Below are 26,172 nucleotides of genomic sequence, written 5' to 3'. Positions count from 1 at the left end.
AGAACCTACAGGCTGAAATTTTGCCTTTTAATACCCAAATATATAAGAACCTATTCAGCCTGACAAAGAAAAATAGGTTCTTATATCCAAAAAAAAACGCTCCAGATTTGATGTTCAAATTTTGGATTTTAATTGTGAAAATTTTTGTAGTGTACTGCTTTTTAGCCTTACCAATTAAATATTATTCATTCCATAAAACTTTGCTGTAGTTACAAATACAGTGACAAAAACTGTACAGTACATTAAAAAATCAAAACAGTTTTTTTTAATACAGAATAGAAAAAAATACAGGACTTTTCTCTTGGACCTTGATTCTGCAAGTGCCCAGGTGTGATTTTACTCCATGTGACAAAATATCAATCACTATAAAAACTATGCAAATAAGAACCTAATCAGTCTGTTATTGGAAAAAATACCCAAAATATAAGAACCTGTTCAGCCTGAACTCCAAAATTCTAGGTTCTTATACGCGGGTTTTTACTGTGGTCTTAATCATTGTTTAAAAATTACAGAAAACTACCCTTGGGAAAAGGAATGCTATCCAAGCCCCCCACCCCACCCCATGTACGATGGAGGGTTAAGACCCTGTTTACATGGAGTGGGGGACCCCGGTCTAGTGGGGTAGGTTTCTTTTGTTTTGTGTCCCTCAGAGCGTGAAAACAAAAGAAACCAACCCCACTAGACCGGGGTCCCCCACTCCATGTAAACAGGCCCTAACAGATCTAACTGACAATCTCAAATTTTATCCTATAATTCTAAGCAAAAATATTCATTTTCAAAAACTAAAAACCTTCTAATTGTCGTTTGGGCTTTCTGTCTAATTGTATTGTTGCATCGTATAACAGAGCTGAAAAATCCAACGAGCTTGATTTTTGGCGTTCAAATTTTTTAACGGTTAAGTGCCTAAATTTTCGTACGGTTAGTCCGTGTGAAGGTGTGAAAGAAACACATGAACGTAAGAATTTTAAACAAGTCGAAAATTCGTCCGGTGCCTTTAAAATTTGTTATTTTTGGTTTGGGTGTCTGTCTAATTGTACTTTTGTATCGTATAACACATAGAACAGAGCTGAAAAATGCAAGGAGCTCGATTTTTGGCGTTCAAATTTTTGAACGGCCAAGTGTCTAAATTTTTGTACGGTTAGTCCGTATGAAGGTGTGAAGGAACGCATGAACGCAAGAATTTTAAACTAATCGAAAATTCGTCCGGTGCCTTTAAAATTTTTTAGATGATGAAAATGATCTATTAAAGTGTGGGGAGACTGCCTTGAAGAGAGCTTTAAGTCATTGACATGGCGACATTTTAGATATGCTATTGTTAAAATTTCTTCTTTTAGTTTATGTTTAATAGCTTAACGTTGCTTTGTTAAATGCTGAAGAAAGGTTATCGAACTGTAGAGTTTTTCGAAACGGGGGATTGGAATGTAATTTCAACACTACCCTTTTAGTTATTTTCCTTTTTAGTGCCCCTTGTTTTTTTTTTGATTCTATGGTATAAATTAATTTGTCCTTTTGAGTTGATTTGCTAACAGAAGGGATTATTTTCCAAAAGGTTCCAAGGACCAGAGGTACATCAAGTATGTCCATTTCCAAAGAATACTCCAAAGAACAGCTGAATTACTTCAGAATTTGTTATGCAACAACTGACATTCTCACCGAAGGCCTAAGAGAAATCTTCAAACAAGAATGGGACAAACAGCACAAATTAACAAAAGGAGAATGGAAAGACGAGCCTCCAAATGGAATGGACTTTTATAACGGAGAGTCTGCCCGAAACCAAACAAGAAATACTCATCTTTTAACCACAATGAAAAAAGGAAACAGGGAAGAATGGGATTGCACAATGCTTTTCTACGCCATACTTTTCTCCGATTGTGTTGGGCGCAGTCTTAGCGCAACCGTAAGGACGAACGTGGATGATCTTAGAAACTTCAGGAACGAAGTATTTGCTCATAAGAAACAAGGTAGACTCTCTGACATAGATTTTCAGAATGCTATTAGCAAAGTTGAGGTGGCATTTCAAGGGCTTGGTCTTCACACTGTAAAAATGCAAGATTTAAAAAATCAGAAAACGTTTCCGACGGAAGAATTACAACAGATCCTTAAAAAGGTTGATGACCTTGAACAAGAAGTTCAAGAAAAGGAGGATCAACGCCAGGTCCTTGAAGATCAGCTTCACAAAGAAACGCCTTCGTTTTGTATTCTCCCTCCTAAACCTTCACATGACATCGGTGGTCGTGAACGCGAGGTGTCAGAAATAGCCCAGCAGCTGAGGGAGCTAAAAGAGGCCAGTGACAACAACATGAGTTGTCTGTACATTTCAGGGAATCCTGGTAGTGGCAAATCACAGTTAGCTGGCCTCGTAGCTAAGAGGTACTTTGACGAGATTAAGGATATCCCAGGCAGTTCCTCATTTGTGATGACCTTAAATGCAGCTTGTCCAGATTCACTCTTGGAGTCATATGTCTCATTTGCTCGCTTTTTGAAGTGTCCAGACTGTTCGGTTATGGAAATCCTCAGCTCGAAGGACTGGAAAGTAGAGGAAAAGATCACTTATCTTAAGATGCTTATTGCTGTAAAAATTAGCTGTTATACGTCTTGGTTACTGGTTGTTGACAATGTCAGCAGCATGTCCTCTATGCATGTCCATTTACCACAGGCTGGAATCCAAACTTGGGCAAAGGGTCAGATGCTGATTACAACTCAAGACATTAGGTCAATCCCCCCAAAAGACTCTTTTGTTAATCACATCTCAGCGAGCAAAGGTATGGAGCCCGACGATGGCTGTTCCTTATTGGCCAAGTTATCTGGAATAAATGACAGCGAGATAGTGAGAAAAGTGGCGCAAAAACTAGACTATCAACCACTTGCTTTAGCAGGCGCTGCCGTCTTTGTCAAAGGGATGCAACAGGGCAAAGCATCGAAGCATTTTGGCTGGAAAGAATACCTGAAGATGTTAGAAAAAGGCAAAATAGAAACTACGGAGGATACACTCGCATATACAAACCCAATTTACCCAAAGTCAATGACACAAGCAATTAAGCTAGCCGTCGAAACACTGATGACTTCCGACGAGATTGTGAAACACCTTTTCACTCTCCTTTCCCTCTGCGCACCACAACAATTAAACGTGGACGTAGCAATCAATTACATCATTAACGTACTCCAAGACTTTCATGAAGAGGACAAGGAACTAATACGCATGAATTTAAGAAATTGCTCGCTTTTGCTTTTCGAAGATGACCAAGGTGGCTACTTCATTCGTGTGCACCAGGTTGTGCATGATGCTATCAAAATTATGATGAGCAATTGCCCAGAGAGTCAAACCCCTAAAGTCGTAAATGCCGTTATTACATCATTTGACGAATTTATAGACGCTGTTCCACAATTGAATTGGAGACTGGACACCATACGTCTCGTTCCACATTTAAAGGCCATAACAGTGGTAACCGACGAAGTGTTTGTAAAAGAAAATTTTCTCCAAGTTTACGATCAAGACATTTCAGAAAAATGTGAAAACCTAGCGCATATTTGTGAATTGCATTGTGAATTTAACGTGGCCAAAACATACTTTACACATTCACTCGCCATAAAACTTGAAAAGCTCGGCCCTCAACATTTTGATGTTGCAAGAAGCTACCACAACTTGGCTTCAATTTACAAGCACCTAGGTGACCTCGAGCAAGCCAAGGAGTATCAGCAACGTGCTGTAAAGATAAGACTGGACAAGCTTGGCCCTGAACATGTTTCTGTTGCAAGAAGCTACAATAACTTGGCTTTAATTTACCAGGACCTAGGTGACCTCGAGCAAGCCAAGGAGTATCAGCAACGTGCTCTAAAGATTACACTGGACAAGCTTGGCCCTGAACATGTTTCTGTTGCAACAAGCTACAATAACTTGGCTGATATTTACCAGGACCTAGGTGACCTCGAGCAAGCCAAGGAGTATCAGCAACGTGCTCTAAAGATTACACTGGACAAGCTTGGCCCTGAACATGTTTCTGTTGCAACAAGCTACAATAACTTGGCTGATATTTACCAGGACCTAGGTGACCTCGAGCAAGCCAAGGAGTATCAGCAACGTGGTCTAAAGATTAGACTGGAGAAGCTTGGCCCTGAACATGTTGATGTTGGAACAAGCTACAATAACTTGGCTTTTATTTACCAGGACCTAGGTGACCTCGAGCAAGCCAAGGAGTATCAGCAACGTGCTCTAAAGATTACACTGGACAAGCTTGGCCCTGAACATGTTTCTGTTGCAACAAGCTACAATAACTTGGCTTCAATTTACCAGGACCTAGGTGACCTCGAGCAAGCCAAGGAGTATCAGCAACGCGCTCTAAAGATTAGAATGGACAAGCTTGGCCCTGAACATGTTTCTGTTGCAAAAAGCTACAATAACTTGGCTTCAACTTACAAGCACCTAGGTGACCTCGAGCAAGCCAAGGAGTATCAGCAACGTGCTCTAAAGATTAGAATGGACAAGCTTGGCCCTGAACATGTTTCTGTTGCAACAAGCTACAATAACTTGGCTTTAATTTACCAGGACCTAGGTGACCTCGAGCAAGCCAAGGAGTATCAGCAACGTGCTCTAAAGATTAGAATGGACAAGCTTGGCCCTGAACATGTTTCTGTTGCAACAAGCTACAATAACTTGGCTTCAATTTACCAGGATCTAGGTGACCTCGAGCAAGCCAAGGATTATCAGCAACGTGCTCTAAAGATAAGACTGGACAAGCTTGGCCCTGAACATGTTGATGTTGCAACAAGCGACAATAACTTAAGCAACGACGACGGCGACGGCAACGAGGACGGACTGCTTTAAAGCATTTTTGAAGACATATTAAGATTTTTGTCTTGCTAGTTTCATAAATTAAACATTTTTAATTGTGGGAAGGCCGGAGACAATTGAAGACTGCTTCGCACTCTCAGGTTGACAAATTCCGTAGCAATAACTAAATCACCTTTATTTTTTTTACCAGCATAATTATGCACGTTGGTCCCACCTCATTTCCGTGTCCTGGCTTCTTTTTGTAAAAAAAAGTCTTCCGAAACAGCAATTTACCCTTTCGTCCCATGCAGTTTGAATCAAGTTGCACGCGTACTCGTTTGCGATACAGGTTTCGAGGACAGAAATGGTATTAGCTAGGGATGGGTCAAGAAGCAGGGGTGAGGGAATATGTCTCCGAGCTCGGAATTACGCAAAATCTACGCGAGAAGCTGAAGCTGTCTCTGCCAAAGGCAAATTCTTCTAAGTATGGACTAAACACTTTTAGGTGCTATGGGCCAAACATCTGGAACTCCTTACACGATGATTTAAGAACTGCTCCGACCATTAAGATTTTGTGTCGCGCATTCGAAACATGACTTTCGATACCTGTAATTGTTATTTACAGTGTATGTTCTATAGAGAGTAAAAACTTTTAAGTTGTATATCAGGCAAATAGTATAATCTAGTATTAAATTCTTTATGTGTTTATAAGGTCATAGTAATCCTTTCTTTTATTTATTTACTTATTTACTGTTGAACTCATATTTCGTAAACAGCTTCATAATAGGAACGGGTAAAAAAGTTATAAAAACAGTCGTGTGCTAACATAAAGTAATCTATATTCGCATAAATCTTTAACAGTGGGCCATATTGCTTTGGGCTAAGACCTGATCGCTGGGTGAGTACCAATCCACTCCATAGATGATCTTTGCGGCACGTACATGTATCTTCTCCAGCTCATCAAAGAGCGATTCACCGCAGGAACCCCATACAACCAACCCATAGGTAACTGATGGTAAAATTACTTTGAAATAAAAATCAGCCTTTGCTGTAGTTGGTAAGAAATACAAAGACCCGAGAAGAATCAATTTTTGTGAAGAGGACTTAATTAACTCCTTTACATGAACGTTCCAATTAAGATTACTGTCAATTTCGACGTCTAAATACCTAGTTGACTTGACTTGACTGGCAACACTGTTCCCCAATGACACTGCTTGCAGCCGCCCAACAAACTGGCCTCGCATTAAATCATGTACTCGGTTTTACAGGGGTGTGGTATGAGGCAGTTAAGGCAGCACCAGTCATACAACTTCTGAAGTATGACGTTCAAGATAACAGCAACCATATCAGGAGAAGAAACAGCCACGTAAATCGTAGTGTCGCCAGCATACATGTGAATTTCGCCATCACAATCCTCAACTATATCAGGCAGATCGTTGCAAAACAACGAAAACAGGGTAGGTCCCAAAACAGATCCCTGTGGCATGCCAAACTTCACAGGTAAAGTTTCGGACTGAAAACCATTTACGACTGTAGCTTCGCCAGCAACACCGACTGCTTGAAACTTATTCAGCAGGGCATGATGAGAAATAGAATCGAAGGCCTTGCGGAAGTCAACACAAACGATGCCAACCACTAGGTTTTTATCCCTTTTTAACTCGTGGGGACGCGCGAGCGTACCACGAGTTATTGCAGGGACTAGGATATGCAAATTAGTCACTCGCTCACTCGTAGTAGACGGACATCGGGTCGAGGCTAATCCGAATTCGAGAGTGCAAAGATCTATCGTTTCCGAAGAAGCACACGCTCGCCGAAGTTCGGTGTGATCAAATTCTTATGAGAACGTGCAACGTTCGCTGCTCAGACTCAGAGTTTTCTTTGTGGCAATTTTTTTACAGCACCGTTAGAGGTCTTAACAAATTTAAGACACGAAGAAGTCTTTCAGATGAGTACGATGGTTAACTTCGGGATTGGACTGACGAGAAGGTGAGCATTTTCTCTTCGACTCTGCAAGATCACGGGGGATAAACAAATTCCAGCTTTCTGGAAAGTGATCTGAAAGTGAAATAATATCATGTCATGCTGTTCTTAAGAACCTGGTTGAGCCAAAAATGGATGTGATTTTGACCATTAGCTTCAAAGTAACAGCGGAAATCGAGATAAGAAAACATATGTTTTGCGTCGTACTTCGCAGACGAGGTTTATCGGCTTTGTAAAGCATACAATGTATGCTCTTTCATTCATTGATTGCCACGAAATGCGTTTACAATGTTTTTTTTTTTTTTTAACTGTCAAAAGCGCCGTTCTATGCGGCTCTATGACCTTTAAACGGCGTTTGCTTGTAGATTCTCCGTGGAAAAGGCATTCAATAAAAAACCTTTTCGCTAGGATGATGTAGTCAGCCTTAGCGTTGTAGCTGTTAGGCAAAGTCGCAACGAGCCGAAGGGACTGGGTTCAAGTCCTGCTTGGCACCTTTCCTTCTTCCCTCTTTCTTTCTTTCTTTCTTTCTTTCTTTTTTCCCCCGTTTTTGTTTGTTTGTTTGTTTTTTGTTTTGTTGTTTTTCTAAAAATATATACCTAAATACATATCTGTTATTTAATAAAGTCCAATAAACAGCAAGAAAAGTTTTGTGTTTCAAGAGAAAATATAGTATGTTAAATATATGGATAAACAATCCGAATTTCTATCATTTCTTACAATTTACTGTGGGAAAACCAGAGTTGATAACCATTTGATTATTTTCTAAACAACGTTCCCACGAGTTGACGATAGTCTTTCTCTGATTATTATTGGGTGACTAAAGTAAACAGTGGTATAGGTATGGAAGTTATGCAAGAAGGCAGGTGAATATACTGAAATTTTGAAAAATGGCAATTTTCGTTTGTTATTTTGACATCAATTTTGGACAAAGGCCCAGGCTCCTCTCTGTCCAATACCCTGAGGACAAAGTTACATGCATGAACTAAAAGCTCTGTTGTACGGTAGAGTTCGTGGTCAAATTCATTTGGCAGCACAAGATACCGAGTGGGGTTTTCTGGTACTTTCAAAATGCCCCCCGGAAGGCTGTATTTTTGGTGCTCAAACGGCAAAAAATGAGACCCCCTCTGAAACTCCAAAACTAAAAGTCAGAGAAGTGAGGCAAAGTGGCTTTTGAAATATCTCGTCACACCTAGACCCTATGCCAAGTTTCATCCAAATCGGTTGACCACAACTTTTGGCCTCTGGAACACTTTATCAGACAGTGACACTTATATTACTATCTTAATGAGTATATCAAGTTGTAACTCACTCTTGGCTATCCTTATACGCTATAAGGTATTCGTGGACTTGTTTACTACTCCAGCTTCTTCGTACCACTTCAACGAATCCCGCCGCTGAGTTCTTCCATTGAACAGGGTTTGGCGGATGATGACCTTCCTAACAACAATGACAATGCTTTCTGCAGCGACAACGGTGAAGAGGGTCACGTGTCAGCAGTCACATCCAAAATTAACAATGTTGCCATAACGACCACAGCAACTACTGACGGCAACTGACGGAGAAATGCTTTCGACTCCTGTGAACTGAGTAGCATGCAATAGATTTGATTAAATCTACAAGACTTAACAATAGGATAAATGAATAGCCTGAGAAAATTAATTTCACATAATAGGATTTAATCAGTAAAGGAACACAGTCGAACCTCAAGTAAGCGATATGGTCCCCTTTAACGATCCAATCAACAGAGAGCCAGCTCTATCGAGAACAAGTGTGGCACATCTACTATTTCGAAGAGATTTATTTGCATACAATTTCAAGTTACAAAACGCAGCGCTATGTTTTCGCTAGTATTGGCCGCTTTAGAAACTTAAAACTCATGCAATCTTTCACTCCAGAAACTAACCCGCGAATACCGTCGCCTCTCCAGACTCTCTCCGGCATCGCTCCCCACCGCTGGAGACGTTTCGCAAGAAGTTTTCTCTCTCGTTAAACGTCCCAGCTACGGGGATGATGAGAGGGGGGCTGTTTTCGCTTTTAGAAACCGGCCTAAGAAAAGAGTCCCAAATTGTCCTTTGCCCCGAACGATAAAAAAAAACACACTGTGCACTTGAGTGGCCGCTCCGTCTGTTAACTCAGGGACGAGTTTCTCGAAAGGCCCGATAACTTTTCGGGCCCGAAGGCTAATTTCAAAGTCAAGTTGACTGAGTTCGGCAGTCAATTCTGACAATGGTATGGTACGTGCTGGAATTGCCGAAGATGGCCTGATCCAGCCCCATAAAAATAGCAGAACTCCGACACTGATTGGGCTGGTTGAAGGAGTGGAAGGGACGTTGTCCTATTTTTTCCTTCAATTTGATAATTTTATTTTGTAGGGAAATAATTCGTATGTTTTACGGTGAATAAATCGTATTGTTAATAGATATGTTTCTGTCCAAAAGAATTGGATATTGTTATTTAGGTCCTCATGACATCAAATTGGCACACCGGAACCCAGACAGGTTTGACTTCAGATCAGCCTCCGTAGTAATACTTGTTCCTGCACAGGGCGGCCAAGTATTCTTGTATTCCATTGCCTAACATCATGAGCCAATCATTATTTTTTCTTTGTAATTACCTAAAGGATTTAACCTTGTTTAAATAATAAAAAGTGAAGTTATGTCTTATGTCTTAGTTATGCCACGAAATCTGTGTAAAACCGTTCGAAATTCTATGGTAAAGACTATATTAAAGTTCAGGTATAACTCGCACCCTGGTTGAAAAATCGCACTTTATGAGAGTCAAAAACATGGAACTAGAACTGTCACCAATCTGCTAATAATTTGTTTTGAAAATTAGAAAGTAATGCGTGGGGAATTTAACGGATTCTTAATCATAAAACAAATGAAGAAGCTTTGACTGTGTCCTGTTCTGTCGTAAAGTACGTAGGAATTGGCTAGAACACGCAAGACGTAGGAAGAAACACTCGACTACGTCTCATGTTTCCCCTCCACTTCTTTCGTGCTCTTGCCGCTTCCTGCGTGCTTCGACAACAGAAAAGAGCACAGTCAAACCTTTTTTTTTTTGCTAAATACGATAAACTTCCCTTGCTTCCAGCGATGAATACTTGCGATAAGGATGTTACTAAAATGGAGAATGAAGAATGGGAAATGGAAATTGAAAAGTGGGAAATCGTGGTAAGCATTCACACCATATTAAAATTCGGTTGTTGTTGCCCCCGCAGGGATTTCGCCCAGATCAAAGGCGAAATCCCGAGAAGGCACTCTAGTAGCTCGAGCGTACATTAAGGAAAGTACTTACAATTGAAATATACAGTAAGCAGGAGCCCAAAACCGGATCGAGCAACTTCCATAAGCTCGTGATGACACGGCGTTTTCATGGACCAGTTTATTTTTAGAACGGTTTTGGCGCAAATTTTAAATATCTTCCTCAAACTTCCTCAAATTCCTCAAACCAGTCAGCAAAACCTACAGACCTAAAAGTGATATTTGTTTGGCCTTTTAATAACTAATTTTCCTTTTTGATATCTTATACTTCGAATGCACTCATGGACATGGTGTGGAGATGCTGTTTTCGCGGGAAAAAGCGTCGTAAAATGAGTCTAAAAATAAACTGGTCCTTTAAAACGCCGTGATATAGGCCAAGTATGGGAGTTGCTCGCTCTTGGTTATGGGCTCCTGAGTGAGTATATGCCAGAAAAAATCGCGTCCGCAAGTAAAAGATGGTTAGGATGACATAAAACAGAAAATGCCGAAGGGACCGCCTAGGTAGCTTTTGTGACATTTATTGTACAGTCTATAAAACTTAGAAAATCACCTGCTGTACTTTTTGTCGTGTTAATAAAAGAAAAGGATTTTCATGAGTTTGCGACGAGTTTTCGGAGATGGGAAGTGGGGTGGTGGCATATTAGGATGCCCTGGCTAATTTTGATGAATTGGTTATATTGTCAAGCCATAGTGACAGCCATGAGTGAGTCGTGACGTATTGGTCACTTAATGATGTTACGTTCTCTCTAATAACCATGAAAATTTCACTTCTAACTGATTTGACTGAGAAACTCCGTAACTAAGCAAAACAGAAGTCGCTTGCTTGTCCTAAACATAGGTAAATATATGGCTACACTAGAACGCACACTCTTACTGGCTGTTTTTTGGTACTGACCGGGCATTTTTTTCTTGTAGTGACCGGATATTACTAGCTAGGTGTCCAAGGCATATATAATCTGTGTTTAACTTCATAGTGGACAATCATCCTTATGGAAATCCATGTTTAATGGTCAATTGACAGCTGTCAAAAAGGGTATCCGCTGACCAGTGTCACCTGACTGCATCGCGTGCTAAAGCGTACAACTTATTGGGGTAACGTGTTTTCTTAAAATTTTCCGCTAACCAGTTGTCGGTTTTAATTGATCGCGAGCTCAGGTCCTAATGAAAAGGCCATAAATTACCTCGTCTGTTTTGGTCATTACAGGGAAATCTCAGACCGAGCCCTTGGTGTTTTGACCGAGCGATGGGTCAATACATCAAGGTCTCAGTCTGAGAGTTTCCTGTAATGACCTTACTCTCGGTTAATAAGTGGTATATAGTATACCAATTTCACTTGTAACATGGGAGCTACATAAAAAATACATTTGCGCAGGGTAAACGTTAGAGGAGCTCTTTTTTTGGGTTGAGTTGGTCGCGTTTGTCTACTGATAATCACAACTTTGTTAAGCGGTTGATGGTAAAAAAAAAATGAGTTTTTTGATTGTTGACGATTAACTTAAAAGCTGTTTGACGGTTGACAGGTAATTCCATCATCAACGCGCTGCAGTGGGTTTAAGGAGCTCACGTGCATTGACAGTCAGCTTCGCATGCATCTTGGACCCATTGTAATGCCTCTATTTAAAGCGTCTGCAATGACTGTCAACGACAAGTTTACGAGATATTCATGACTGGATAAAATATGTTCACGTGTACGTTTTGGCATCAATAATGCAAAAGTGAGAAATTTTAAATCCGTTAGATATCCAAACACGTTACGATGTATGATCTTCTTTGTCGGGCGTTATCAATGAGTTTCATTAGCAGTGGCGAATCCAGGGGAGGGGCCCCGGGTCCCCACCTTATTTTTTAGACAAAACTGAGGCCCGAAGTGCTGCAAAAAATGTTTTTTAGGACGCCCAACTCCCCCTGCCCCCTTATCTGAAGATCTGGATCCGCCACTGATTAGAGTGGTTTTATTTAACCCACGAAACAGTATGTAACAGTTAGTCCCAACTGTCCCAAATAGTTATAAGAAAACAAAAGAAAGCTTAGCATTGAAATTAGGGTATAATTGCGTATAAGTCCTCTATCTTTTTCCGTGACGTGTTAAGTAAATCACGTTAGTTGTCACTGCACCTTTAACAATGAGTCTGAGGAGTTCACGAGGATGAACATTACTCTCGGCCTTCACGTTGACAGTTTACAGTGGCCAACTCGAAAGCCTAGGCTCCTTTGGCCACTGTGCACATCCTCTCTAGATTTTCCATTTATTAATATTTTAATATTTGCGGAATAGTAAATTTCTGTAAGAAAACTTTATATTCTCTATGTGTAAGATTAATTCATCTGAACAATGCAAACAAAGTTGAAGTTGAAATTGACGATGAAGTTCAGTTTCCTAAGTAAATTAAAAAAACAAAAAAAAACTTTGGAGCTCAGTTGAGTATTAGATGAATCAGTATCTATCAATATATGTTTAAAGAAGCTGTTGGAGTTGAATTATCCTGATAACATGTGATGCACCCCTCTCGGCTGTAGTCAATATGCATGTGAACATATCACGCGAACTAGTGAAGAATAATCTCAAATGAATATTTTAAACACCCATTGGAGTACATAAGAAGAACGCAAAAGGCGTTAACTGGGGTTTAACTGGTGACGATTAGAATGTCTTAGAGTGGTTTAGATGTTACGATACAGTGTGGAGATAATTAGACAGTACTTGTCGACAGCAGTATTCTTAATTTCAGGCACTTTTACAATTTGATAGATATGATATTTTAACGGCAAAAATTGTTTGCTCACCTGGAATAATTTATTTTTGAAGCCCAACGCAATTGATGATTAATAGACAATGTGTTTTATTAATGGCCATTTTCACGGAACGGCTTTAATGTTGGACAAATGATCTGTCTGACTTTATCCGTCTGTTTTTCCGTCAATTTTTACTGGCTTTGAAGAAGTATTATCCGTCTATAGCGTGAAAACGGCCAGTATTTCCGATCTGGTAGAAAGGCTAATCTGTGGACACCATATATGGGATACACGTCTTACACATATGTTAAGAATTAAAAACGACAAAAACAAAATTCGTGTTCATATACCTTTAAAAGCTTGTTTTTGATCATATATTGCTTCATTTGCTTTTGTCTGGGTGATGGCTTGGTCTGAGGCATTTCTTGCATTTGTCAAATCCTTTTCGATTCAGCATGACACGTATGCCAAAAAAAGGAAAAACCATCAAATATTGTTTAGGCACCTAAAGTAATTATTATTGAGCGTTAATGTACCACTCGTTACTTTAATGATTAATGATAACAATACGTTGCTTCAGTCGCCTATATTCTGGGAGAAAGGTTGGCCTGGCTGTTATAAGTTTCCTTGCTCGCTGAGGGGAAATCATGTTTAGGGTAATAACGTCACTGGTTTGTTTAGTAAATTACTTTTCTCTTCAGCTCCAGCTTTGCCCCGTGGGACAGTTTCGCACTCCTGAGGAAAACCTCTGCCGTGGTGTGTTGAAGACTTTTGAATATTCTGACATCTTTTTTACGTAGAGGCACTTAATAGGGGCACCTAAAGACTGTTTTCTGTAAAATATCTGTTCGGAGAAGCATTAAATATTGTCTGGAATTTTATATAGCTTGAGGACGGCTAAATATTTTTAGATGACCGTTTCGTTCATGTACAATTTTCGAAGCTTACCTAATTAATCCCCTACGATTTTCTAAAGTTTAATTTTTCACATTCCACACTCCAGGTTAGGCTATTTTTCGTAGCAAAAAGGAAGCCTAAAATTTTCGCATTCAAAAATGTGATGGGGAGAGGATTCAGAAAAATTCTCACTTTCGTAATACGTTTAATTGTATCTAAAATTTGCGGGAAAAATAATACTTATAAAAGCACTTGTAATTTTGATAAGACCCAAGTTCCCCGGCCCTTGGATGATCGAACAGATACAAATTTTATAGCGCCGCTTAGAATGCATTTCTAGAGAGAGTACTCTGGGTAGCATAAAAAGTGTTTTCAATATTAGGAGGAAACCTTCGTTGGGTGCCCCTGACTTAAGACTTGAAAGCACTGATGGACAAACTACTGCGAAGAACTGCTTAACAGGAGATGCTGTGTCACGGAATTTGTAAAATTTCCCGCAAACAGTGGGAGCTGCCACCAAATTGATTGAAACAAAACATAACCGCTCAAAACGTTACAAGAAGGTAGAAATAACAAAGCAACTACAAAAGAAAGCGCGGATTCAGGCAGATTAAGGCCTGGTTCTGAATCAAGTGACCAATGCTTCCGTTAAACAGCGAGTTGGAATCTTGCTGATGCCAAAAATTGACAGAGCACATAAAAATTATCTTACACCCGAAATTTGAGAGGAAACGCATTGAGTATGGAACTTTGATTTTTCAACAAAGTAGTATAATTTGTATTGGCCGCCGTGTTGGAGGGCATCAGCTCTTGCCTTCCAACATGGCGGCCAAAACTACTTTTTGCTTATATCTTGTTAAACGTTTGATAGTTACGCTCAGATGTGCTGTAAACGTTACCACATCATCTTTTCAACATTTTCCTTGAAGTTTAGGTACAAAATTTATATTCAGAAAGAGGAAATTCATAATTTTAAAAATCACATTTTGGCCACGTGACCAGCTACGAACCTACTCATTTTAAGAAAATGGTGCGTGTTTGAAATCACTATTACTTTGTTTAAGATATGACCCACTTATCGTTTTTCGAAGGCAAAATCATACAACTTTTATTTTCTTAAAAACGATGTCACAGGAGCTCTTAGTGCAAATGGCCTATTGTAATTTTCCAATTACGACGGTTAGCCCCATCAAAGAGGCATAGCAAATGGTAAAACAAAACAGGAATTATAAACTACCAATTCACCATTTTCACATAGACCGTTATAAACCTTGTTTGTCCAACATCAACCTCGCCCCCCCCCCCCCCCCCCCCCCCCGCCCAAACCACCATCACCACCAAAAAAAAGGCATCACCTATTGTCTTCGATTTCTCTTGGGACGACTGTAATACCCAGTAGAAATTGGAAACAATGGTTATTCAAAATTTTAACAGGGTGCGTTATGGTCTATTGTCTGTCTTTATTTCCATGTGTATGATTCAATCTTTGAAATGGTTATTTCTATAACGCTCTTTATAAGAACACATGTTTTAAATTTCCAAATGGTTATGAATAGGAGCTGCAATTTTCATTTATTCCTACTCTGAAATGTTTCTCGCACTTACGTACAAAGAAGATGATCGAACAAGTTAGACTCCGGTACTACCTAAAACAAAAATGATCGCAAGAAATTTGATTTTTATTGTGACATTTGCAGTGACTTTTTTTTGGAAATTTTAGAATGTCCACCAAGTACATACAAGGGTTATGCAGATTCTTGTAAGCTTTGCCCGGCAAACTCAGGCCACCTGTCTTTGGACGTTCTATTACTGATTTTTCCCGTTAATGAGATCTGAAATAGCTTGAAACACAGGCGCCCCAAGCTCGGTGCATAAATTACCGCGAGTTTCTATACTCAGTGTTTTGCATATTACGAACGATTTTAAGACTGTGTGAGAAATTTAATATAGTTGTTAAAACGTAGAAATATAGGCATAAATATAGAATTAAATTGTATACTTACGTAAACTTGGGCCTGTCGTTGCCTTTTCGTGTAATCTGGCTCAATTCATGGCCAATTTATACGGTTTTGCGGCTCGTTGTTTGTTCGCTGTTGTTTCCCTACATAAAGCAAAGGAAGGGAGGTAACTGTGTGCAGTCTCAACTCACAAACCTCTCCCGCATCAAAGAGCTACAACCGCGCACCGATTCACCATGAAAGCGCTAAATCCATCAGGTCAGTCTCTTATCTCTTCCCCTCGTCATGAGTATTGTGATGTGTTCTTTTGTGCAAAATTTTTATGGAAAGCTCTCGGTTCTGGGCAATCTGGCGTGCGCTTAGGTATCACGATGACTACGTGTTGCGTGCTCAACATGAATGCTCATCACTATAACATACGCTCATCTCATTGGCTAATTCCAATTAGCGCTCACGCGCAATCATGGGACTTTCTGCGTTTAGGAAGATCTATGTTTTATAGCCAAATATTTACATAGAACGTATTCACTCACGTGGCCAGCATCTATGTTGATTAATACAAGTAAAAGAAAACTGTTACATAAGAGAAGAGTTCAATTCCCACTGGGTTGTCTTTGGGATACCAACATGGCCGCCGTTTTATTGTTTTGGAACACCAATATGGCCGCCGTGACATCATGTGAATACGCTCTCTAAGATCATCGCAGTTATGTGCGCAACTTACAGTAGATTGCGAAAAGAAAGCCTGAAGAAATAATAAAAATCAATTAAAAAATCCAGGCTTGCAGGATTTGAACCCATAAAAAATCTGCCATACAGAGGCATGGGTTCGAATCCCGTCCAAGACTGAGTTTTTGCAGAGGTTTTTTCTTCGCAACTGGTTAAGTTAAAACTGTGAAAGGTTTGAACCCAGGAGTCATTTCAAAAGTAGGTTGAGTTTGATCGTCCAGGTGAACGTAGTTCTTAATGGGGCTGTTGTTGTTGACAGTGACTGACGTTTCGACAACCTGTGCGGTAGTCATCTTAAGAGTCAAAGTGAGTTGTATCACGTCAGTTGATGGTACTTTACTCTGGTTATTGATCTAATTGGTCAATTGCGTCGCGATGTTACTGGTCGTCTGTCAGTTAAGCCGTGATGTTATTAGCTATGAAAACTCGTAATCAGTAACTGGTGCGTTTCGATCCGCCTATTGTCACAGTTAAACGGTCGTCTTTTGTTAGTCAAATTGTCAGTTCTCCAGTCGTTCTCTCGTAGTTAGTTTTGCTTGATCTCGTCAATAAGTCGTTTGTACGGTGCTGGTAACTGTTGGCAATCTTTTCGAAGATACGGTTAAAGATATAGAGAAGCGATATGGGTCTATAATTAGGGGGGCCAGATTTATCACCACTTTTGAAAATTGGTATTACTTTGGCAAGCTTTAATTTAGATGGATATGTTCATAATTCAATTGAGCTATTGATGAGCATAGATAGAGGCTGGCTAATAATATATTTAGCCTATCTTAAAATGCGAGTGGGAAATGAATACAGCCTGGAATAAATTTCAGAAAGAGATACAGAGTTAAAAAAGAATGAACTAGCAAAGACTAACTTTATGTCAGGAAACTCAGAGGGATTTTGTGACACTAGATTGCCTCTTGGTCATTTAAGAGAGATTATATCTTTGTGAGCTTTGTTTTCCCGGCCTAAAAGGCTGTTGATGCCCTTCACTTTTTTTCTTCACTTTTTGATATTGGTAAAGTTTTCTTCAAAATATTTGTGAAAATACATCTTTTTGCTAATTCTTGTGAGCGTCAACACTTTGTTCCAATAGAGTTTGTTGGTGGCGGTGTCGCCTGAACAAGAAAGGTCATTTTCATTTTAATTGATTTCCTGATCCCCTTTGTTACCCAGCATTTTAATAATCTCTTTTTCTTACGTTTCGATATTGGCTTAAAAGGTGCTTGCTTATTGAGAAGTTTGTTCAGTTTATTGTAAAACACAGAAAGAGATTTGTTTACGTCATTCAGTCCTGAGACTGCTCCAATCGGGTCAAGTTGGGACAGTTAGTTTAAGAATTTTGCCTCTGAATAATTAGAGAAGTCACGGAGTAGCATATTTTTTTACTTTGGAGATCAAAGAGGTCTTTAGAAGAGTTTAGAATACAGAATTTAGAAAAGTGATCAGTATAAGATCTGAGATTATATTTCCGCTTGTTATGGTATCTTCTAGATTGCTAGCAAAGAGGTTGTCAATAAGTGAATATGCATGAGTTATGATGTACTCTCGTTGGTTTGTCAAATATTAGGGTTACGTTGAAGCTTTGCAAAGATATTAAGATAAATTTTTGGGCGTATTTGCAATTATGAAAGCAAAGGAGATTAATTTTAAAATCACCCATCAAAAAGATCTGCTCACTTGCCAGAGGCGCTGAGGTTTTCAAAATATATTTTTTTCAAATTATTCCTAAAAAAGCGCTGGGGAATTATGCTGCCTATAAACAACTCCGCACATTATACTTGCATGTTTGGGTAGGTGTAACTTAGCCAAAAGGGCCTGAAAAGCCTCTTTAGAGCATTTTTCGATAAATGTGTATTTAAGATTCTCATCAATATACACGCCAACACTGCTCGCTTTCCGAATTTAAAAGCAAACTTTCCCCTTTTGCCCTCTGCTGGATCCTTCTGATTCCATAGTTTGTATGTGTGAATATTTTAAACTTACGGATTAATTCTTCTTCAAAACTCCCACCAACATACATTGTAAAACTAACTGAATTGTGTAAATTTTTATGTAATTAATTATTCTCTAAGACTATGTAACTTTTGTGAACACCATATTTTTTTCTATTTTTTGCTTCTCTCCCACCTGGAAATCAGCTTTAGTAGTGTGTGACTAGCGTGGTTAAAGAAATTTGTTGATTGATTGATTGATTGAATATCTTGAAGAGTGAAAACAACATCAAGATCTTTTCTGGAGTTGACGGCAAAGTTAGTCAATCTGAACAAGTCCGTATCATTATATATCTTGTAAGTTTATAGAATTATGTCTGAGTACAAAGTTTCCCTTACTTTTGACACCAACTAAAAAAACAGTTACTAAGTTAAGGTACTGGTCAGATTTTCGCCCAATGATAATCGCTTTTAATTAGCAACTGAATTTGTTTAGAGACAACGCCTAATGAAATATAAGGGCCGGCACGTGCACTCTCATTAACAGTCACGAAACTTCGAAAACAAAAAGATTAGCGCATCAGAGGCGCTATTTAATCAATTATCCTCGAGTCAAAACATAACAACACGCATTCCATTTGCACGAAACATTTCGTTGTATTTTATGAACATTTTTTACTGTTTTTCTGTTAGTTCACGTTAAGAATATAATAATTTTCACATTCTTTTACTTGTCCTTACCTCCGATCTTTTAATATATATATAGATGTAACGGCCGCTTTTCAAATTCATACTCCATAGTGGCAAGAAGCAGTCCTCGATACTTTGTATTTTTAGTTTTAATCTTTCTTCCTTTCCTCATAAGTGTTTGAAAAAAGTTACCTTCTCATTTTAACAGGGAAGGCAACATCTCTCTGATCTGAATTTTAATTTCTGGATCTGCCCTCACGAGCACAATATATAATATTGCGTCAACTAGATTGACAACAATGTAGTTGCATTTATAATTAGGAGTTGTTAGAATGCAGTCGCACATTTTCAGGATTTTCGGAGTAAGAAAAACTTGGTAAAGTAAGGATTAAAAAATGGGAACATTCGCGGTAATAGAGGTGGCGGAAAGTGATTAAGTTGGGATTGCGGGGCGGCACACTCACCAACAATCACGAAATTTCGAAAACAAAAAGATCAGTGCCTCAGAGGCGCTATTTAATCCGAATTGGCCTGAAACGTGTATAACTCAACTCGCAAAGTTCAGTTCCATTTGCACGAAACCACCAGTTTTATTTCACGAACATTTTCAGCACTGTTTCATTGTTTCTTCACGTTATGGTTGATAATTTTCGCATTCTTTTACTTGCTCTTCAATATAGGAAGCAGTCCGCGATACCTTTTTTCAGTCAGACAGAAACGTGTATTCCTTAATTGGAATGTATTTCATTAGAGAAATAAGAGCACAAACGTTAATGCCCCGGAGGGGGGCACTTTAGGAATTTCTGGGTGGGGATGTGCCGCTGGGACCCTGGAACCCTTGACCTATACCAGAGCCAGTTCAGCTGAATTTTGCTACCCTATACTAGAGTAAACTCCCAAAATCCCCCTATCCTAGAGTAGCTGTTTCCCCAGTCTAGATAAAATCTTCAACCAACTGATTAGTTTCCTGAAAAATGATACCCTATTCTAGACCCAAACAGTCTGATTTATATACCCTATCCTAGAGTAAACTGCTTGAAAACCATACCCTTCACAGCGGCACATACCCATATAGCCCATATATGGCAGTACCCCCCCCCCCCCGGGGTTAATGGTTAACAAGGAAACTCACTGAATTCCCCCGCCTTCAAACGTTTTGTTTAATTAATTAAATGAATATTCTTTAATAGGAGGTCGAGTTCTAATATGTTTTCAAACACTTTCAAACACTTTGATTTTTATCTTCAAAATATGAATACAACTCCTTTCTATTATTCTGAAAGCATTTATCAAAGTTAATTTCCCTCTAGCTATTTCAGGAAATTCTCTTTGTTCTAAGTTTCCTGAAAAGATAAAAGAAGAAGAAAAGAAAATTTTTATGAGGGGTGTCAATGCGGTGTTCATTCATGCTGATTAACATAGCGTGCAGTTTTAACTTTTAAGGTAGCTCCCACACAAGTGCTTATCAGTGTCGGCTTTATTTATACTTCAGTTGTATCTTGCTTATTAACGATGCTAAAACTGTCCGAGCGCAAACTCCCTCCCACTTTTGTATGACTACAATAGCTACTGAAACAGTTAACCCTTTAAGTGCCAATAGTGACTAACATCAATTTTCTCCTAACGATATCTATACAATGTCAAGAGATTAGGCTATGAGAATTAATAAAATGATCACCAAAGGGAAAATTCCTTAATCTTTTATCAAATTCTCTGAACTCGTTCTTTAAGGAAATGTATGGAGACCAGTTTGGAGAATTTGTATGTGGATATTGGGACTTAAAGGGTTAAGAGTCACTGGTAACTGCATTGCGTGTAGTTTTAACTTTTAAGGTAGTTCCCACAAAAGTGGCTGTCAGCGGCGGCTTTGTTTGTGCTTTAATTTGTATCTTGCTTATTTACGATGCTAAAACTGTCCGAGCGCAAAGTCCCTCCCACTCTGGTATGACTATAATAAGCAGAAACAGTTAAGTTAATACTCATTCTGTTGGTTCGCTTGGTTTTGGGAAGATCTCTAAGTCGATTTAGCATCCTGCTTTAAAGTGGTAAGTAACCTGCACCATTTCCTCCTTATCACCCAAAGAGGAATGATAAAATTCACATGTAGCTCCTCGCACCAACGTATCTGCTTTATTTCTGGCTCTACGATAGTTGGGAAAGGTCCCTTAACACAGAACTACAACCGATTACATTACAAGTAGTTAAGTGTTAGTGAGAAGAAATTGGCAGTTGACATGCATACGTACACTTTTTAGGACGCAATTACGTGTCGTGTCTGAAGTTTATTGATGATAGTTTTATATGCAATGAAGGATCCGCACCCTGGAGCACAATATCTGACATATCTGACAGTTCCAAACTTCTTTTGGAAGACTGAACTAGATATCGTGGGATAGATAGGTTTTTTACTACGACAGATAAATATGAAGAGTTCTGAATGTCTTTGACGTTTTTATTTATTCGGCATAGTTGACAATAGTTCAGCCGAGTCAACGTTGCTCACAATTCAGCCGTAATTGTCTGTCCGTTTTTACTATGTTTTTACTGTCAGTGTTTTCTATCGTGCATGCCCTATAACTACAAGAATACTAGTTATATAACAATAGCCAATTTTCCATCGCTTTAGTTTGGCACACATTAAAATAACCGAATGATTTAGACACATGTCAAATCGATCCAACAATAGTACTGATTTTTTGGCTTGTACTTTTAATTATTGCTACAAAACCCCTTCTTTCGATCACACACGCGAGATTTATTGGGGCGTAGTGGTTTCCTTAAAGTCATGAAGAGCTGCTTGTCTGAACGAGTTAAATGCGTGGAAGATCCATTGGATGGGGGCAAAAACCAAAACCCAAAAAAGTCCTTAGGGCTTCCAACAAAACCCCCAAAAACCCCTGGACCAAAAATTAACCCCCCAAAAATCCCATGTCGAATGTCCAAGCCTTAAAAATTTCGGGAAGGAATTAAATGATATAACAAGGAAAATAGGAACATCAGAAATTGAATGCTTGTGTTTGTTTATTAAGTTATCATGCGCGGCCACTACCACCATCCTTTAGATTGTTTTATACCCAGAAAATCCTATACTTAACAATCAAGCCACCCCAAAAACATACTTGCCAAGTTTTCCTGCCCAAAATATCCCGGAATCGAAAATTTCAATACCCAAAAAATCCTTCGATTATCCCCGTCACATGAAATCCGGGGTACTTACAGCTTTACATGGGAAAACCGGAAATTCGGTTAGAAAATCAAATAGTTCGCGCCATTCCGTTTGGGAATCTTCAGAAAACATGGGCTGTTTTTTGAGGCGATGCAATTTTTCTACTCTTTTTGGTCTGTTCAGCTGATCTGGATATACTTTGTAGCGGTTCTTTCTCCCACCACGTCAAATTTTATAGTTTTATGTTTCTGCCCACGATTTCCACCCGGGTGGTTTGTGTAGGGTAACTACCTATCCCCCTGGGGTTGGAAGTTAGACTGAGATGTATTTCCAAGACAAAATAAACTATATTAATGTTTTGACTACTCTGTTTTTTCTAGACGAAATGAAGTCAACACTTTTGCTGATCGCTATTGTTGCCGCTTTTGTTGTTGCCTCAGAGTCTGCTATCATTAACCCTGGCGGAGGGTGTCGTAAGTGCTACAGGAAGGATTATGAAGGGAACTGTAAGAGAATCTACCCGTGTAGCGAAAAAAGAGAATTTTTAAAGGAATTCTACGAGCTGCTGCAAGATATGCCACGTAACAATATGGACCAGCTCGAAGACCACGACTACTAGCTTCAGAACCTCTGGGAGTGTCAATGCTGCACGTATATAATTTAGCAACTTGTAGCGTAAATAATTCCGTTTTCACAGTATTTCTCATTAGCATGAATGTACTGATTTAAGTTACTCGTAAATGCGGTGTGTGGTCATGTTTGCTTGTGAGCACTTTTTGCTACAGTGGTTGACTTTTCTACAGTTTGTGCCGAAGAATCCTTTAGGAATTTTAAAGTGAATAAGGAATATTTTAGATGTGAAACTGAAGGTTGCAGCAATAAAATATTTCCTGTGTGAAGTCCTTACCTTCTTGTTGTTCAATATCCCTCTATCAGTATAGAAGCCCATTCCCTGCTGGGTGCCAGAGGGTTTTCATGCGCGGTTTCCGGTTTCGGGAAAAAAGCAGGTCTTAAAAGCGGGAAAATCTGGAAGAGTTTTTTCACGCTGCTTCGCCGCTCGTGGCATCCGCCTTGGGCTAAAGAAGTGGCTGCGTCTGACAAAGCTTCTCGCCACACGCGAGAAAAAACCTCTGGGACCCAGGGTAATGGCGGCCCACCCTGCGAGCAAAGCCTGATGGGAAGAAAAGGAAGCCCTGCCTGAATCGCGTCAAACCTTTGAGGTCGCTGGAGCCCAAACCTCTGAACTAGTCAATCTTGTTCTCTCTCGTCAAACTGGTTTGTTCGAGTGCAAGCTCCTGTTTATTGATAAACCGATGGTCATAACCAACCCCGCTGTAGCAAGCACACAGCTATTAGGCATGGGTTCTGAACTATATTCTAGCAACATGCCGCGCATGCTCAACAAAGATCTTACCCGATTCATGCAGAGTCTGTCTCGAGAACGACAAAATCGAACAAGCAAAAGAAAAAAATGGAGGCCCAGGGACGTGTGAAGAAAACTCGACTGTTCTGGCTCTTTCAAAACTCTGTGGTGAACGTAAAATTACAAACCTAAAACTGACATTATGCACTATATATGGCTGTTTTTTTCATACACCATCTTTAAATTAAGATAAGAAATAAGCAAGGAAGCCCCAAGAAACCTGGTCAGCTCCCAGTCATCGATCAATCAAGACGCTCTCTCGAAAGATCTGAAATCAATTTGCAATCACATTTGCCTCATTTAAGAATCACGACAAATTTATGACGGATGAATATGTTAAGCCCCGTGAAAACGGACGCAACATTGTTGGATGTTACATGTTGCGTCCGTTTGCACACATTGTTGCATGTTGTTGCTTGTTGTTGGAAGTTGTTGCACAAAGTTTAAAAACAATCAAACGTTTAGCGGCGCGCAAAAGGATGAAAGGAAAAGCAACAGGGAAAGTGCAATGGAAGGTCGAGGTGAAAGACAACTCTCTTATTGTGGATCTCAAAGAAAAGATCACTGTAAACTCAAGTTATCAACCTTCCCAAGAATTTCCTATTGGTATGACTTCCGTTCGGGTCATCACCACTGATGCTGCCGGAAACATCGCAAACTACTTCTTTCAAGTTGAAATCAAAGGTAACGCTTAAGTTTCTGTAATTAAGAGGGCTTCAACTGGTATTATTGATAGAAAATGCGTCTAAATTTCTTGTCCATAGACAAGTAAACAGCAGAGTTAAAACCTCACTACAGTGTTGCAGTTACGGTAAGAAAGGTAGGTTGACTTAAAGGAAGATAATTAAAAAAGAAAACAGGGTTAAACAGTAGTGACAAGAGGTTTTTGCAAACTTCAGTGATTTGTTTAGTCAAGCCTAAAAGCGGAGCTACGAAGCTATTCACTTGATAACTTTGATAATATAGTTTTACTGTGTTATCCTTTACGAACGGACACGGAACGGTAAAATAGACAATATATCAACCAAGAAAGCAATGCATTATTGCTTTGGATGTATCTTATTAAAACAGTGCTGTGGTCTTTTCAACATTACCCAAGGCTTATGTTTTCTTTCTACCTTCCATTTAAGATTTTTTATTCGTTTTGTAATTATTTTGCTCCTTAGATACTGAACCGCGAGCGAGAAGAGGAAGAAGTTCAAGTTACCGTGAACTGGAAGGAGCCATCTTTTTTCGACAATTCAGGCCATGTCAAACATGTTTCAAACAGGCCAAATGGTGAATTATTTGCAGTTTCCAGTGTCTATGAGATCGTGTATACCGCAAGGGACCCGTCTGGTAACACGAACAGTAACTGACTTACATTTAGGATAATATTGAAGGGTTAAGTTGATATTGTTTATAAGTTACCCATGATACTGTCTGAAAGGGTAGGTAGTGTAGGAGCTGCTTGAAAGGACCCTCCAAGAAAACAATTACCTGTCATTCTTCCAATTGTTTTAGTATTGTTTGGGTCAGGGAAACGCACCATTGGTGACTTCTCTTCCGAGCAGCTACTAAATGACCGTCTGAAAAGTTTTAAAATGTCAATACATTTATCTGTCATAACCTTCTGTATCTGTAGTTTTGCTTTCTAAGCATTTTATAATATTATACTAGAATATGTTTAGAATTTTAAGGAAAATGACAATACGTTTAATTTGATATTTAAAACACAAGACATGTGTCGCCAATTTTTTAGTGATTATCATTTAACTGAATTGACAAAACTTACAGGTTGAAACTGGAATATAATAAAATACTGCAATATTAGTGGAATATTGTAAAGTTTATGTTACAAGTAGGCAAAGACATGCATATTATAAGGAATACAATCAATCAAATACGAAGTTGCAACAACGACCATTTCCTAGCGAGTCTCCCTCGTGTCGCTAAGCAACGCTTCTCCCTACAGGAGCGTTGCGTGACCATACGATCTCTGTCAAACCCTTAAGTTAAAGTTTCAAGGGATACAAGTTATGTTGTGATCATTTCTTTCACAGAAAAAACGTGCACTCTTCTTACACCTCCTCGAAACAGTGCCCTGGTGTGTATTACAACAGTTCCTGATGATACTTGCGCAATTATATGTCGCAAAGGCACTGACTTTGTGTTTGACGCTTCTACGCTCTATCTCTGTACGGATGCAAAGTGGCACTACTGGTCGATGTTACCTTACAAAGCAGTCACCCCTGGGCCAAACTGCGCTGGTAAGTGCTCTTGTTTTACCCTGCGAGCAGAGGTTTCCTCTTGCATGGCTCTTAACGTTTACGAAGTCGTTCGCGTCTCATGTCTGTCGCGTAGTTAATTGTTTTTACATGATGAGTTCGGACTTCACTTTTCTTTTTAGGGGACTATATCACATAACTCCTAAATCAAATCGAAACGGAAACGAGAAGGAGACTGGAGCCGATGTGTGTCCCGCGACAAAAAACGAGGATCCGTAATTTACAGTACGGACCGAAAAGACGAGGCTAATAAGATGTTTATTATATGGCTTGTTCCTGCTTGGGGGACCGGAAACAAGTGCAGGACATACGATTTGACAGTCATTTGACAGGCGTCAAAAAAGGAAGTTTTTTATTGGCGCACGAAAACAATAGC

At 39.4% G+C, this 26,172-nt stretch overlaps 1 protein-coding gene across 3 annotated transcripts in view; it reads left to right on the top strand.

Annotated features, from left to right (window-relative positions):
* Positions 1 to 26,172, top strand: part of LOC140924385 (uncharacterized) — a 158,870-nt gene that overhangs the window by 9,793 nt on the left and 122,905 nt on the right. Inside the window, exons 2-3 of one of the 3 annotated variants that reach the window (XM_073374419.1) lie at positions 1,550 to 3,553; positions 3,680 to 4,748. In XM_073374419.1, the coding sequence (XP_073230520.1) occupies positions 1,577 to 3,553; positions 3,680 to 4,748 (3,046 nt within the window). In that variant the 5' untranslated portion in view covers positions 1,550 to 1,576. Of the gene's footprint in view, positions 1 to 1,549; positions 3,554 to 3,679; positions 4,749 to 20,761; positions 20,986 to 22,486; positions 22,980 to 26,172 lie in introns of those variants that run through there. The other 2 variants (XR_012164263.1, XR_012164264.1) reach the window with 2 other exon arrangements.

Source organism: Porites lutea, chromosome 14, assembly GCF_958299795.1.
Source record: "Porites lutea chromosome 14, jaPorLute2.1, whole genome shotgun sequence".
Lineage (NCBI taxonomy): Eukaryota > Metazoa > Cnidaria > Anthozoa > Scleractinia > Poritidae > Porites > Porites lutea.
The sequence above is the reverse complement of the archived record's forward strand: the minus strand, read 5'-3'. Positions and strand labels throughout refer to the sequence as shown.